Here is an 18378-nt window from a genome sequence, read left to right on the forward strand (position 1 = left end):
AAAGGAGGTTTTTGAATGATATCAAATGATTATTATGATTATTTGAAAATGAGATCAGATTTCAGAAGTGCCGGTTCCGGCTCAAATTAAGCCCTGATGGTACATAATATTGTGTGTGTGCTGGTGCTCACTGAAGCACTCCTTCACGTGCACACGTGTCAAGCAACTGAAGCAATGCTTGAAGGTAAACAAACAGCAGTTTATCGAACAAGCATTTTATCAATATTTTTTTACACTGTTGGCATTAAGAAGGAACATAGAAACGTTATCTGACTAACATCTAGCAGTTAAATGTGTCTGGAAAAATATTCTCAGGCTTTTATTTTCATAAACAGTGCAGATGTGAATGCGTCTGACTGTTCTGATTGGCTGGAGTAGACGTCTTACATCAGCGCATTCTAAGCTTGAGCACGCTCTTTCTGGCAATTTTCCATCTGCGTTCACACAGAGCAGCATTCAGGCAAATTACAGGTAATGTTACAACTTCTCTTTCTGGAAAATAGCCAGAACGAATTTACTGGTATTTTCAAAAAGGGCCTGTTCACACATGATAAACGGTCTTTTGTCAGAGCAGAGCATTTCTTATAATGCCAATGCCAATAAAACTGTCAATAAAAGTGATTTTAGAGTAACATTTTCAACATCAAAAGTCGACACAGCAGAGATCAACGTCCCATAATGCAATTCACAAACAGAAAACACTCATCACAAATTACAAAAACTGTTAGTTAACAGATATTTCTGCAGTGTATTATGGTTTATTAAATCAACAAAAAATACAATACAATCATGGCACTTTGCATTTAATGACATGCACATAATTAAAATCAAAAGGAGTCATAATGTTCATCAAATAATCATAATAATATCACAAATACAGTCTTATTAGTCACTTAAAGCTTCAACGATTCATCATTCTTTTCAGGTGGCTCATTATTCTTGAGCTCTCAGATAAAGACTAAATAGAGTAATTTGGTATAATAAATATAAAGAAAAATGCATATGCAAAAATGTCAGGTGTTCCTGGTGGGTCAGTGAGGCTGCTTTACTTCCTCAGTCCTCGTTTACTTCTAGATCCTTTGGTACTATAAGGAAAAAAAAAACATCAATATGTTATTAAAAAGACATTTTATGTGTCAGTTCACAATAAATGTATTTTTCTTGTTATTTTTTTATTATTAAAAAGTTTATTAATATACAGTGCTGCAGCATAGAGTAAACCTGTTAGGAAAAGGGAATATATTTTTTATTATTTTTGTCTCTTTTTCTTTTCAATAAACAACTGTACTCGTATTGTGTAAGGTGTTACAGTTGAAGAATTATTAGCCCCCCTGAATTATTAGTCCCCCTGTTTATTTTTTTCTTCAATTTCTGCTTTTCTAAACACATTTCTAAACATAATAGTTTTAATAATTCATTTCTAATAACTGATTTATTTTCTCTTTGCCATGATGACAGTAAATAATATTTGACTAGATATTTTTCAAGATATCTTCTATACAGCTTAAAGTGACATTTAAAGGAGTAACTAGGTTAATTAGGTTAACTAGGCAGGTTAGGATAATGAGGCAAGTTATTGAATAATGCTGGTTTGTTCTGTAGACTATAAAAAAAAGTAATATTGACCTTAAAACTGCTTTTATTCTAGCTGAAATAAAACAAATAAGACTTTCTCCAGAAAACAGATGTTTACTAAAATAATATTTTAGCCACCAAACATATTTAGAAACCGAAAGATAATACAATTAAATTCAAGCAAAATATTGCCAAAAAAATTACAACCTACAAAATTTCAACTAAATTTTTTCCATTTTTTTTTTTTGCTTCTCTTAATTTTTCCTCTTTTAAAATTTGTATTTAATATTTTTCTATAACATAAATTTGGGTGTCCTCGTTATCGTAAATTATTTTGTTAGATAACTCCAGATTTGGCTTCAGTGCTGACTAATCTAATGTATATCCACAAATATAATATAGTATGGCTTCCTATTAAAAATATGAATTTAAAAGACAGATTTGTGAGGGGTTTACTTATATATGCTGGGAACTGTATCATTATATTATAAGCAATGTAAATAAATATCTGGAAATGAAAAGTTTTCCATATCTTGTGATTAATTTTTTAATTTTTTCCAGATTTAGTTCTGCTTTTAAATTTCATTATGGGATCTTGATCTTCCTTACAACAACTTTTAACCTTGAAAAGTTAAAAAAAAGTGACTTTTATTAAAGATATATGTATATATGAAGTTTTTTTTCCCTCTCCGCTGTCGCTGTCGCCACTGGCTTGCATGGTTCAGGATCTATAGAGCTGCGCATCGTTGGATTTGCTCTTCAATATTTGGACTCTCAGTAGTGATTATTAACCACACTGAACTGAGCTAAACTGAACTGAACTTAAACACTACAAACTGAACTACACTGTTCCTATTTACTATGACCTTTTATGTGAAGCTGCTTTGACACAATCTACATTGTATAAGCGCTATACAAATAAAGGTGAATTGAATTGAATTGAATTGAATTGAATTGAAATATATTCTGGGTTGGTGTTGTATATTACGCTATAAAAGCCTTGTTATAAACCACCAGTACATTTCCGGTTATTTTACAGACTTATTTCTCTATACAATATTTCTAATGCGTTATATTATTTCAAACTACTAAAATGTCAATAAAAGTCACTTTGTTAAACTGTACAGTTGAATTTTTAACATCAAACGTCAACACAGCAGAGATCAACATCCCATAATGCAAATAATGCAATTCACAACCGTAAATAAACAGAAAACACTCATCACAATATATGGAAACTTAATTAACAGTGTTAATTACAGTGTGGCTTATTTCGCATGCACCGTGCGTTCTCTTAGCTCATCGGTCAAAAAATAAACGTAAAAATTCTTCAGATGCTTTAACTTTAAGTCTTTTAGATCCACGTGTATCCTCTGTTTTTAAGAATGTACCCTGACCTAAACTTTACACCAGTAAAGTAGCTGTTGTTTCTTTATTTACCGGCGTTAGGATTAGTCTTATCTTGCAGCAGGTGTGTTTTTAGCAGTAGCGAGTGAAGCTGAACCAAATCTCCTATTCTTTTAGCGCTTAGAGCAGGATTTCCCAGGAGCCCCGTGTCTGTCTGACTCTCGAAACTTCCCCTGAAACAGCTGCCGGATTCTCCTGTTGATCCCTGTGTGCCCTTCTTATGGCAAGCCATTTCATATTTCATCTACATGGACATTCATTCATTCATTCATTCATTCATTCATTCATTTTACTTCAGCTTAGCCCCTTTATTCATCAGGGGTCGCCACAGCGCAATGAACCACCAACTTATCCAGCATATGTTTTACACAGTGTATGCACTAACAGCTGCAACCCTGTATTGGGAAACATTCATAAACACTCATTCACACACATACACTACAGCCAATTTAGTTCATTCAATTCACTTATAGCGCATGTGTTTGGACTGTGGGGGAAACCGGAGCACCCGGAGGAAACCCAAGGGTAGAACATGCAAACTCAGCCGGGACTTGAACCAGCGACCTTCTTACTGTGAGGCGACAGTGCTGACCATTGAGCCACTGTGTTGACCTTACAGCTAGGTGCTCATTTATTAACCACTGGTCTTTTTTGTAATAAAACTAATTAAAGTTTTAGCTGTTCCTATGATATGAATAGTCTAAATATTTATAATTAAATTATTGGTGGGGACATTTCAATAGTTGGTGGATATTGGTGGAAATTCTGATTTCACCTGGACTTTAAAGGTCCCGTGAAGTGCTTTGAAATGTGTATGTTTTAATCCGATGTTTGACGTAATCTCAACTGAAACATGAAGAGAGGGCGGGACATAGAACAGCCAATAGCCTTTTGTTTTATCACAGCTCTCCCAGTGAGAGTGGTTGAGCTCAAGTGCATCAAATGAAAAGCAAATGAGAAGAAGGGGGGCGGGGCATGTCACTAGAGAGCAGTAGAGAGCATCTGATTGGTCAGAAGATTTGATGAGAAAAGTTGACGTGAATAAAACCCTTGATCTGTTTAGGCGGATGCGACAAACTACAAGGTTTACATGTTTACATCAGTTTTATATGTCCTGATTTTGAATTTTGTCACTATTTTGGTGTTAACTAGCTTATAGATATCCTAAAACCTATCAATACTGATACTAATATCCAAAAAAAGTTATTTTAATTTCATGAGATCTTTAAATGTTTCATTGGCTTGCCATACCCATCGTCATGCCAGTTCACAAAATAATAGCTCTGAATACAGATTCCCTCAGGAAAAAAAGGCAAATCATCTTGGAACAGACGTTACAGTATCATTAGCAGAGATGTAAACCTAGAAATCCCTTTGTTCTACACCTCGTCTTCCCACAGAGGAGAATACATTTAGTTTTAGCTCTGGCCAGAATATTAGCCAGAACATTTGGGCAAGTCGGTGCAAATTCACCATGAGTCATGCATCTGGAGCATGAGTTTCACCAAAGGCTTTTGTTAAATCCGCCGAATGACGGGGCGTTCAGTGGGTTTGGAGCAGTTGGGTAAAGTTATGGTGATTGTTGTCTATAATTAAACTACCTGACTGACTTCCACATGGCTTAGTGCAGAGCAGCTGTGGCCTTACGAAACACTGATATTTAGCACCAAAATAGTGTGATACTGTACAGGGTGGGCCATTTATATGGATACACCTTAATAAAATGGGAATGGCTGCTGATATTGACGTCCTGTATGTGGCACATCAGTATATGTAATGGGGCTTGTAAATAACTCATGAAAGAATAAAGTTAAAATGTTAAAATCAAGCACACTATTGTTTTCTCTTGAGAAATTCCCAATAACTTTATTAAGGTGTATCCATATAAATGGCCCACCCTATATATATATATATATATATATATATATATATATATATATATATATATATATATATATATATATATATATATATATATATATATATATATATATATAAAAGCTTTATTACACTGTAAAAGAAAAAAATATGTGCATACAATCCATTGGTGCATGCTGACAGATTATATATTTTACTTTACTTTATTTTACTTTATTTACTTTACTTTATTTTTTTTATAATTATTTTTTAGGGGATTTCACCTTTATTTTGACAGGACAGTTGAGAGAATTGACAGGAAAGTGTGGGGATCAGAGAGAGGGGAAGGATCGGCATAGGACCTCAAGGCGAGAATCGAACCTGGGTCGCCACAATCACCAGAGTGCATGTGTCGGTGAATACAAATTATAAAGACAAAATTTGGAAATTTGTATTCTTTTTCATATATTTCCCAGTGCTGTGAAGTTCACAGCATTTCCTATTAGGCCTATATTTCAGTAACAATATATTTACAGTAACAATATATACTCCAATATATTTCAGTAACACTTTAAAATAATGGTCCACTAGTTAATGACAGGAACAAACAATTTTTAATACATTTGTTACATTATTTATTCATCTTTGTTTAAAGGGCACCTAGGTTAGCTCTTATTTCAGATTTAATATAAGTGTTTTGCGTCTCCAGAATGTGTCTGAAAAGTTTCAGCTCAAAACACCCATCAGATTTTTCATTTTTCACCTTTTGCAAGATTTTATTTTATACATTTTTTCACTAGGGGACTGTTTTGTCGTACTGCGCCTTTAAGGCTAGTTCTACCCGCCCACCGTTTCTACGTGCCTATCTGCGTGCCTTAATCTCCTCCCTCGGCAGCGTCAGACAACAGACAGACTTAAAGGAAGCAGATCTCATGTAGCGTTTGGGAGAAATACTACAGTAAGAACTTTACCAATGAGTATTTGTTGTGCAGTTGCATCATGCGCGCACACACACACACACACACACACACGCACAGACAGACAGACAGACAGACAGACAGACAGACAGACAGAGCGCCCATTAAGCTTTGCACTCATTTTGCACGCATATGTGACAGGATACAGGTTAATGTCCACTGCTGTATGGATACCTGTTATGTTAATGTACAAAATAAACCTGATTTAACGTCCACAAACTGCGATTGAAGCGTCTTCCTTTATAATTGTTCTGACACGCGGCTGTGCTGAAGAAGTAAAGCTGAAGTAAATCGCTGTAATTCATTACACACATGCGCTGTTTTAAAACATGTTAAATTTGTAACTTGGTAACTTGTTAAACTAAGTTAATCATGTTCTAACTTAATTTTATTGTTATGCAAGCTGTTTTAAGTCAGTTTAACATATAATATTCAATGTTAAGTTCAATGGACTCTCAAAGTTAGTTTGATTCAGCTTAATTTTACCGCAAGCAGTATTTGTTTCACAGTGTCATCATTGCAGAGACTAAATACATTTAAAAGAAAGTTTAAAATGTGTTAAATATTTTTTTTCTTGGGAAATATTTGAAAAATAATTAAATTTTTACAGGACTGCTCCTAATTTTGTCTTCAGCTGTATATTTTATATAAATATAAACTAAATACAAAAACACCAGGGTATTACCATACTGACACTGATCCAAATCATGTTTTTATTATTATTTTTATTCATCGCATGCACAAAATCCTTTAACTGTCTGTTTTTGCACTTCCATTCGTACGCTCTTGAATTCACAATCCAGTCAAAGGTCATCCACAACAAAGCAGCCACTGTTATTTCGCACTGAAAGCTCTGGAAACATGATGCTATGCTTGATTAGCCTAGCGGGATTAAACGTCTTAGCTGGGTCTTTATCTGAAGGCTCAGAGGTCAGTGTGTTATTTCAGGACTCGTGCTCATCACTGTTCATCCCAGCTCAAGTTAACATGTTTACTGTTCAGAGTGTGCTTGACATTTGGAATTTAACAAGAGCTAAACAGGTTTTGGTCTGCGCTCACAGTTGAAGCTGCACCAAATACTACTCTGAATTCAGATTCTGCATTGATTTTACACGTGGCACAAATTCTTTCTATTAAACAAACAACCTTGGCATTACTAGCAAATGTGAGTTACTATTTGAGCTTTAAGTTGTTAAAGTATTGCAATGACTTTATGTTAAATATATTAGTCCAAATGTAGACTGCAGTTTAAAAGTCTAGGGTCAGTAAAATTACAGTAAAATATAATCAATTTTAATAAGAAATTAATTCTGTTATTTAGCAAAGATGCATTAATTTATCAAAAGTGACAGTAAAGACACACAAATATTATAAAGTATTTATATATATATATATATATATATATATATATATATATATATATATATATATATATATATATATTTAAAAGAAATGCTGTTATTTGTAATTAATAAAACCATTATTTTACTGGATTGAATCATAATTTAGGAAAGTTTTGAACAAAAATGCACATGGTTAAGATACAATTATCCAAATGCATCGTCTAAAAGTGCATGGGTCAGAGTTGAAAGTAAAGACATGTCAATAAAGATTTATTCATTCATTTTCTTTTCAGCTTAGTCCCTTTATTAGACAGTGATTTTTATTTACAGTGGTTGCCAAAGCGGTTGCCAAAACTTATCCAGCATATGTTTTACGCAGCAGATGCCCTTCCAGCTACAACCCATCACTGGGACAACATTCATATATTCTCAGAAATAAAGGTACGCGAGCTGTCATTGGGGTGGTACCTTTTTAAAAGGTACACATTTGTACTCAAAGGGTCCATATTCGTACCTCAAAAGTATATATTAGTACCTAAACATTTTAAGAGGAACACTTTTGTACTTTTTAAGTACTAATATGTACCCTTGAGGTATTAATATGGACCTTTTAGCTACAAATTTGTTTCAGTGACAGCTTGCATACCTTTATTTCTAAAAGTGTACACTCATTCACACACATACACTACGGACAATTTAGCTTACCCAATTCACCTATAGCGCATGTGTTTGGAGTTGTGGGGGAAACCGGAGCACCCGGAGAAAACCCACGCCAACACAGGGAGAACATGCAAACTACCCACTGCACGCCGCCCCCCCTAATGATTTATATGAAAAATAAATATATTGTTTTTATTTATTTTGATGTTTCACATTTTGTTAAAAGAAAAATGAAGTTAAATTTTATTACAATTTTCAACATTGATAATAACAAATCATCCTTGATAATAAATAAGTTATTTCTGAAGGATCATGTGACACTGAAGAATATAGGTAATGATGCTGAAAATGTTTCTTTGCATAACAAGAATAAATTATATTATATTATATTATATTATATTATATTATATTATATTATTTTATATTATATTATATTATATTATATTATATTATATTATATTATATTATATTATATTATATTATACTATATTATATTAAATTAAATTAAATTAAATTAAATTATATTATATTATATTATATTATATTATATTATATTATATTATATTATATTAAATTAAATTAAATTAAATTAAATTAAATTAAATTAAATTAAATTATATTATATTGAATTATATTATATTATATTATATTATATTATATTATATTATATTATATTATATTATATTATATTAAATTAAATTAAATTAAATTATATTATATTGAATTATATTATATTATATTATATTGAATTATATTATATTATATTATATTATATTATATTATATTATATTATATTATATTATATTATATTATATTATATTATATTATATTATACTTAATATTTGATCAAACAAATGCATTGCTACTAAACAGATAGACCCTTTTTAAATGTTTATCAATTTATTATTATTATTATTATTATTATTATTATTATTATTATTATTATTATTATTATTATTATTATTATTATTATTATTATAATTGTTATTATTGTTATTATTATTATTATTATCATTATTATTATTTACCATAATAACAACAAAACCACCACCACTACTACTACTACTACTACTACTACTACTAATTATTATTATTATTATAATTAATAATAATTTGTAATAATAATAATACCATTGTTATATGTTTAATATTTATTCTAATATGTATTATTTTTTATTAGGTTAATGTACTTTTCACATAAATTACAAAGAAATTATAATGGATATTCAGTAATATGTGCCAAAATGAACAGATCATGTAAACAACCTCCCCCCAAAATAATGATGAAAATGTTTGCCACTTTCTTTGATGATAACGCCTCATGATTTTGTTTTATGTTAATGCATCATGATTTGACACCAGCTTACTTCTTCTGATGGTCGCTGACTCGATTCCTCAGGACGGTGATCTACAAGACACAAAACCGCACCAATGAATCAGTGTGTGTGAATCACTGCTGTATCACTCTGTTTCCTTCTCATGTCAATCAGACTGTGTGTGTGTCTGTCTCTCTCTATATCTGTGTGTGTGTGTCTGTGTGTACGTGTGTGTGCGCGCATGGGAACTGGCCTGCGTGATTGTTCTGCCAGCTCTGATCTGGGTGTGTCTGCATGTGTGTGTAATTGATAGTTGTTTGACATCTCATAAAAGTTCTCTCCTTGTGTTGTGTCTCTGTACTGCACCGTCCTGTTCTGCTGAGGCCATTAATCTGCATGTTATGGATTTGGAAAGCTCACCTCGTATTTCTGGCTCATGTATTTGTATTGCATCTCAAACTTCTCGGCCTCCAGCTGCCGCATCTTCTTCCAGAGCTCATTCGCCGTTTCTCTGTATTAAAGGGACAGTTCACACAAAAAATGAAAATCTACTTCGCTATTTACTCACCTTCAAGTAGTTATGAACTACACTCAAACAACTATATGATTTGCTGCTTGTTCAAACTACTTACAGTAGAAGTCAGAATTATTAGCCCCCCTTTGAATTTTTTCTTCTTCTTTAAATATTTCCCCAATGATGTTTAACAGAGAAAGGAAATGTTCACAGTATGTCTGATAATATTTTTTCTTTTGGAGAAAGTCTCATTTGTTTTATTTCGGCTAGAATAAAAGCAGTTTTTAATTTTTTAAAAGCCATTTTAAGGTCAATATTATTAGCCCCTTTAAGCTATATATTTTTTCGATAGTCTACAGAACAAACCATCGTTATACAATAACTTGCCTAATTACCCTAACCTGCCTAGTTCACCTAATTAGCCTAGTTAAGCCTTTAAATGTCACTTTAAGCTGTATAGAAGTGTCTTGAAAAATATCTAGTCAAATATTATTTACTGTCATCATGGCAAAGATAAAATAAATCAGTTATTAGTGATGAGTTATTAAAACTATTGTTTAGAAATGGGTTGAGAAAATCTCTGTTAAACAGAAATTGGGGAAAAATAAACAGGGGGGCTAATAATTCTGACTTCAACTGTATTTAAAATAAGCTGAAACAACACAATTGTTGAAATTAATTTGGGACAACTTAATTGGTTTTTGTTCAGGCCACTTAAATTTGTTAAGTTAACTTATTTGAACATTGGAACCCTGCATGTTTTACATTGTACACGATACTGGAAAAATATGTGATATTGTTGATGGGTATTTTAATAACGATATGTCTTGCGATATAACATTTCCCTAGAAAAATGCTAATTTTATTAGCAAAGTTTTTAAATAATTTATTTATGTAGTGATGTTAAGTCAAACTGGTAAAATATGTTTTTAGATCTAATTACTTCAAATTCAGTCAAAAAAACTGTGTCAAGGTGCAAACATTTAGCGCTAAACATTTAGGTGCAAATACTATAGCGCATGGCACAAAAGCATTAAGAGCATGTCTGAATCCACTTTTGCTATTGGATGGAAAAATACGCTCTGCACTGGCGCATGGTCTAACAGGGTTGTGCTTATTCTTGTAATGGGTTATGGGTGTGTTTTGAGCATAACGTGCATTAAACCAATCAGAGTTTCATCTTTCACCTTTAAGAGTCAGTTTTATCGTCATGCCATGGCGCATTTGCTATTTACATGGTGTACTTTGTCAGAGTAAAAACTGAAGCGTCACTAGCAAGAAAACAGTTAAACAGACCCTCTGCAGCATGTAGATAAAGAACGAGCCTCCTCCGATCGGCCCTACTTTCTCTTTACATTTAATCTTTGCTCCTTTACTTTCGTGGAGGAAGGAAACGGTGGAAACTCACTCCGCAGAATCTATTAGCCAGCATATTTAATTTCATTTAAGCTCAAAGATTTGTTTCAAAACTATTTATAAATTCAGTTCTAATTTCCAGCAAAGGAATAAATGAGCAATAATTATGAAGTGAGGTCAAAAAACTGAGTTATATCCAAACACACGTCCTATTCTTATGCTTCATTTGGTGATTAATACATCTCCGAAACCTGACAGATGGACAAATCTAAACTTGTTTTAATTAAAGCAAATATAAATATGCATATAATAAATAATACTGCTTATAATGATAACATTATACTTATGCAGATTGTCATGAATAAACTGCAAAAAGCCTCCCGAGATGAAGAATGCGTAAAGGTAGCGGTTTTTATATTTATGTAGAAAATAATAATTTTTGTAACATTTTAATCCTTTAATTGTTTTATATGTAAAGATATTTGTGTATTGCTGTTCATCCTGTGTGTATTAAGCAATGTGTAAGCATTTGGACCTGCATAGGCGCATAACTAACGTGCTCTGCACTGGACTTTAGACTAGCTTTTAGTTGGTCAATGGTGAGTCTATTTCAGTTCCTCAAAATAGCAACGCGCCAACAATGCGCCTTAACACACCTCCTTAATAAACCGGCACACCAATGAGTCCACAAAGTGGTGCAAATGGATTTGCTATTTAAACAACGTGGTGCAAAACATGAAAATTACTGTTGCGCTGGTCTGAAAATAGCAACAAATCATGTCAACAAATCATGTCTTGCGCCTTATTGCGCCATGTGTTTGATTTTTCTAAGTGAAAACCATCATTTTGTATAATTTTAAAAGCCTTTTTGGCCATTAAAGATATAAAAAAATAAAAATATATATGTTTCTTACTTCAAATTTAAATAAGCAACCAATGCATGAAATAATTGTAATTTGTCACACTTGTCTGTGATACGTATATCGCGATAATAATAATTTTATGATATATTGTGCACCCCTATTATAAACTCTCATGAGTTTCTTTTTTTTTTGTTGAACACTAAAGAAGATATTTTAAAGAATGCTGAAAACCTGTAACCATTGACTTCCATAGTAGGAAAAAGTATGGAAGTCAGTGGTTACAGGATTTCATTCATTCATTTTCATTCTGGCTTAGTCCCTTTATTAATCAGGGGTTGCCACAGCAGAATGAACCACCAATTTATCCAGCACATGTTTTACGCAGAAGATGCCCTTCCAGCTGCAACCCAATGCTAGGAAACTCTTGCACGCACTCACTACCAATTTAGCTTATTCAATTCACCTATAGTGCACGTCTTTGGACTGTGGGGAAAACCGGAGGAAACCCACGCCAACACTGGGAGAACATGCAAACTCCATACAGAAGTGCCAACTGACCCAGCTGGGATTCGAACCAGCCACCTTCTTGCTATGAGGCGATTGTGCTACCCACTGTGCCACCTTCTTGCTATGAGGCGATTGTGCTACCCACTGCGCCACTGTGCTGCCCTTGTTACAGGTTTTCAGTATTCCTCAAAATATCTTCTCTTGTGTTAAACAGAAGAAATCAATTCAGACATGTTTTGTACAAGTGAAAAGGACATTAAATGATGACATTTAATGTAAACTATGCCTTTAAAAACACGATTAACCAGTCTGTGAGTGTGAGGCAACAGCAACGTTCAAGCTATGTTTCAGGTGTGTTTTGATAACTTATTCACCTCAGCTTGTCCGCGCCGATGTTCTCGATGTTCAACTCCTTGCGGCGTTCGCTCAGGATTGTTTTCTTCTTCTCTCGCTCAGTTTGCTTCTTGGGCCCGCCCCTTTTTTCTGTCTGTCAATCAAAAGCAAAACAATAAACAAAAAGTGAGCTCTGCTGGTGACATTTTGACCTCTGACCTTTGAGCTGTTTTACCCTCTGCATGTATCCGGTGTACTGGAAGCTTGTGAGAACCTTTTTCTTCTTTGCATCATCGTCCGCCTTCCTCTTGGCCTCCTCTTCCTCTTTTCGAGCCTTTTCCTCCTAAAAAAATGGAAATAATAAAGAAAACAATGTTAACTACCAATGAGCGATGCATTTTACAACCAGGAAGGAAAGCATGATTATAAATATACATACTATATATTATACATGATTATATATATATATATATAGTTCAGATGCAAAAACCTCTAAATGCCGTCTGAAATTTTCTTCTGAAATGAGCATTTTTATTAGGCACCTGTGGGTAGGTTCAGTAATTTCACTTTTACAGTAAAGGATAAGTTTTATTCCTGGTCTTTACAGTAAAATAACTCAACATAAACAAAGGAGGCTGAGAAAAATGTTCATTTCGATACAAATTTCAGACGGCACTTAGAGGTTTTTGCATCTGAACTCTTCATATATATATGCAGTTGAAGTCAGAATTATTAGCCCCCCTATTTATTTTTCCCCCAATTTCTGTTTAACGGAGAGAAGATTTTTTTTCAACACATTTCTAAACATAATAGTTTTAATAACTCATTACTAATAACTGATTTATTTTATCTTTGTCATGATGACAGTAAATAATATTTGACTAGATATTTTTCAAGACACTTCTATACAGCTTAAAGTGACATTTAAATGCTTAACTAGGTTAATTAGGTTAACTAGGCAGGTTAGGGTAATTAGGCAAGTTATTGTATAATGATGGTTTGTTCTGTAGACTATCAAAAAAATATATAGCTTAATGGGGCTAATAATATTGACCTTAAAATAGCTTTTAAAAAAATTAAAACTGCTTTTATTCTAGCCGAAATAAAACAAATAAGACTTTCTCCAGAAGAAAAAATATTATCAGGCATTTACTGTAAGAATTTCCTTGTTCTGTCAAACATCACTTGGGAAATATTTAAAGAAGAGAAAAAATTCCTCTATAAGCTTTATAATATTATATTTGAGTATATACATTAGATTAGTCAGTACTGAAGCCAAATCTGGAGCTTATCTAACAAAATAACTTACCATAACGGCCCAAAATTAGTATATAAACAAAATACAAAATAAAACAATACAAAATATTGAATACAAATTTTTTAAAAAAGAGGAAAAATCAAGAGAAGCAAAACAATTTAGTTGAAATTTTGTATATTGTAATTTTATTTTACATTTTTTGCTATATTTTACTTAAATTTTAATGTATTATCTTTCAATTTCTATATATATTTAGTGACTAAAATATTATTTTAATAAATATATCTGTTTATAAATCTGTTTTGTTTAAATGCACAAAAACACATTGCCTATATTCACTGAGAAATGTATAAAATAATAATTTTCAAAATGAAGTGTACTCAATTATGTAAATATGAGTTTAGATGCAAAAACCTCTAAATGCCGTCTGAATGAGCATTTTTATTTTATGTGTATGTTCAATAATATCACTTTTATGGCAAGGAATAAGAGAAAAAAAAAAAAAATATATATATATATATATATATATATAGCATTATATAATTAGATTAATCTTTGCCCTTACTTTGGCACATTGAAATTAATTACACAGGTTAATCACTAGAAGTACTGTATTTCTCCTTGGTTTGTATTTTGTAATGTATTTCTCATGAATGACTTACAGCCAGTTTGTTCTGCCGCTCTCTGTCTCTCTCTGTGCGGATGCGCTGTTGTTCTGCTCGCTCTGACCTGCGGTTTTCCTGATCAACACAACAGACAAAAGATGCAGGACATCATAAGAGCATTATCAGATACAGCACGAGTCAAATATTTACTCATACTCAGTTTGATGCTTTTATCAAAACCCACATGAACAAATTCTGTAATAATTTATAGTCAATAATAGTGTTTTGAAGCAAACTCTAGTGTATACTAGACTGTATATTTTAGTACACTCAAAAAAAACTTTTGCTGCTAGTTCAAACTACTTACAGGTATTTATTAAAACTAGTAAACTACTTATACTAAATGAGCTGAACCAACACAATTATTAAGCTTTTTGGATACAACTTAATTGTTTAATGTTCATTTCAGCTATAGTTTCAGCACCATTACTCTTCATTGTCACGTGATCCTTCAGCAATCATTATAATATATATATATATATATATATATATATATATATATATATATATATATATATATATATAGTCCTGATGTTTACCAACAAATCTGGCCATCTAGAATGTTTATCTGCACAACAAGAGGCATTTCAACAAGAAATCATTCAGTTTACTTATTATAAATTTAGGTGAGACACTGCAGACAAAAACTTGATTTTTGGCATTTCTCAAAGTGTTTGCTCTTATTGAATACACTTTAAAGTGTTTCTTTTGTCGCATTTTATACATTTTTGTTTCATGTTTAAACGTTTAGATTTTAAATAAAAATACATTCACTCTGAATTGAACATTGTTGAGCTTAAAAGTGGAAAGACTGAAAGAGTGTTTTTTTTCTTGTTACACATATTCCGAAATCTACATTTATATATGTAAATGTATACAACAGTTCTGTCTGGTTCTCGAGTCTGATGGGCTGATTGCTGTGCTAGTGTCAGCAGATGAATAAACTCACTAATTTGACAAATATTGCAGCTGTTGGACAACATAACATACTTTTGGGGCTTTTTTTAGGTGAGAATGTAGTTGTCATAGTAATAAGGTACGGGGAAGGATCCAAAGATGCAAGTAAAAAGTTTATTTGACACAGTCAAAATAATCAGACAGGACAGGGAAAAATGAGTGAGAGAACGAGGGGTAAGGGTGGTAGCAACCGGGAGACAGACAGACGAAATCAGGTCCAGCAGACACTCCTCACAGTCCTGAGCACAGACAGACATACATGAGCAAACACAACGAACTGACAAGGAAACATAGAACTGTTGCCCAGATATAGACACACTAATGAACCTCAGCTGTCGAGCTAATCAAAACAGCTGAGTACCGGCATGACACGTGACCATAACAAATACACGTGGACAACCAAAACAAAACAAACCCACGTGACAAAACAGACACTCCGGAAAGCGCACAAACCTGCAACCGTGACAGTAGTTGTTTAGATTGCAAATACGCAGTTTATTTATAAGGACAGTGCCTATTTTAAATAATTCATTTCATTTCGGAGATTCAGCGCATCGGTGGCCATTAGCCTGTCATACTGAGCAGAGCAAAGACGGTTGACGTTCCACCACAAGATGGCGACAGGACCGCATTATAAAAAGTCCTTAACTTAAACTTCAAACCACAGCTGATCAAATCATTATAAAACAGGCAAGTTACATTCTAAGTCGATCTCTCTCTTTTGTATGGTGTAGTGCTGTAATTATTTCATAGTAATCTGGTAATATTTGCTTTGCTTTGGCTTTTTGGGGTTAAATTATTGTGACCACCAAGACAGCTTTTTTTTTCACCTTGCGGTTCAGGGCTTCCATAGGTTTTAGGCACCTGAACATTGTGAAAAAAAACAGCCATTAACTTCCATGGTATTTTTATGTTCCTATATGGAAGTTTACCGGTTTCCAACATTCTTCAAAATATCTTTTTGTGTGTGTGTTTAACATAATAAAGAAATTCAAACAGATTTGCAGCCTCTTGAGGGTGAATAAATAACGTGTAAGTTTTCATTTTTTTTGGTGAACAATTCCTATAATGTAATTCTTCTATATGATGTGTGTAAGTCTGAGACTGCATGTCCAAATCTGCAGCCAGATACTATTGAAGTGTGTGTGTGTGTTTGTGTGTGAGTCTCACGATGCGCTGTGTGAGGTTGATCAGCTCCTCTTCCTCTTTCTTCCTCTTCTCGAAATGAGCCTCAATGAGAGTCTGCAGCTCCGTCAGGTCTTTCTCCATACGTTTGCGGTGAATATCCTGAGGACACGCTTTTATGAGTAATTAAGTAATGCTGGTAATGTGCAGCACTGTAAAAAAACAACTCACAGCACATGTTTTATGGCGGTGCAGGCCATATAACATGGATAGTTTAGTAACTGGAGGTGCGGAGTGATTTATGGCCATGACAGTAAATGTATGCTAGTATTGCGAAAGCGTTTGCAGCTTATGGTTGATAACAAGGAGGAAATATGCAAAGCAAAACAGCAGTAGAAAGTAAATTACAAAGTAAATAAAGTGGAAGTGAATGAATAAATATGATACATACAATTATATTAAATTATGCTTCATTTATATTCTTTAAATAACATACAAATAATGTAATAATGCACAAATTGACGTCTTTCTATAAGTTTATTTAATTTAATGTATATACACGTTCCATTTTTTAATACAGCCTATTAACAGATGCACATTGTATAACCATTACATTTTCTTTGATTCCAACCACATTCCATTAACAGTTGCATGCTATAAATATATCGTGGTTAATTAATTAAATGATTTTAATGCACATCTTATAAAAATCTATATTTTCTTTAAGTCCAACCCATAAACGGGTGCATGCTTTAATATATATAAATTAAAATTAAATAACATTTTAATTCAATTACATAATACTTAATCATTTATAAATTAAAGACTTTTCTTTGAGACCAACCCATAAACATAATTAATTTTATTTTTTAATTTAATTTAATTTAATTTAATTTTATAATTTAATTTTATAATTTAATTTTATAATTTAATTTAATTTATTTTATAATTTAATTTAATTTATAATTTAATTTAATTAATTTTATTTTACCTTATAGTTTATTTTAATTTAATTTAATTTAGGTCACTGGTTTGAGCCTCGGCTGAGTCAGTTGGCGTTTCTGTGTGGAGTTTGCATGTTCTCCCCGTGTTAGTATATTTATTCTATTTTTGTTTTATTTACATTTTTTTATTTATTTTATTTTATTTAATTTTATTTTATTTTATTTTATTTTATTTTACTTTATTTATTCTATTTTTTATTTACATTTTATTATTTATTTTATTTTATTTTATTTTATTTTATTTCATTTCATTATTTCATTTCATTTCATTTCATTTCATTTTATTTTATTTTATTTTACTTTATTCTATTTTTTTATTTACATTTTTTATTTATTTTATTAAATTTTTTTTATTTATTCTATTTATCATTATTTTTTTTTATTTAATTTAATTTACATTTTTTTATTTAATTTAGTTTTAATTTAGTGGTTTATTGAATGAATGAATGAATGAATGAATGAATGAATGAATGAATGAATGAATAAATGAATGAATGAACAAATATAAAGCGATGCAATATACTCACATCAAAATCAACTTTCTCTCCATCAGGAATTTTGGGAGGCACGTGTGGTGGCAAAAAGGTTCTTATAATCAACAACAAAGCATTAGTTCTTGATTCATTGTAATGGTGTATGTGGATTTGTTATTTGATATTTA

At 32.0% G+C, this 18378-nt stretch overlaps 1 protein-coding gene across 1 annotated transcript in view; it reads right to left on the reverse strand.

Annotated features, from left to right (window-relative positions):
• Positions 1-738: 738 nt before the first annotated feature.
• Positions 739-18378, reverse strand: part of tnnt2b (troponin T type 2b (cardiac)) — a 31127-nt gene continuing 13487 nt past the window's right edge. The window contains exons 6-13 of the mRNA XM_056460756.1: positions 18245-18305; positions 16759-16875; positions 14629-14706; positions 12944-13051; positions 12750-12862; positions 9556-9646; positions 9187-9227; positions 739-1085 (exon numbers count right to left, since the gene is read on the reverse strand). Coding sequence (XP_056316731.1) covers positions 1046-1085; positions 9187-9227; positions 9556-9646; positions 12750-12862; positions 12944-13051; positions 14629-14706; positions 16759-16875; positions 18245-18305 — 649 coding nt within the window. The 3' untranslated portion in view covers positions 739-1045. The remainder of the gene's footprint in view (positions 1086-9186; positions 9228-9555; positions 9647-12749; positions 12863-12943; positions 13052-14628; positions 14707-16758; positions 16876-18244; positions 18306-18378) is intronic.

This window comes from Danio aesculapii, chromosome 6 (assembly GCF_903798145.1).
Source record: "Danio aesculapii chromosome 6, fDanAes4.1, whole genome shotgun sequence".
In the NCBI taxonomy this organism is placed as follows: Eukaryota; Metazoa; Chordata; class Actinopteri; order Cypriniformes; family Danionidae; genus Danio; species Danio aesculapii.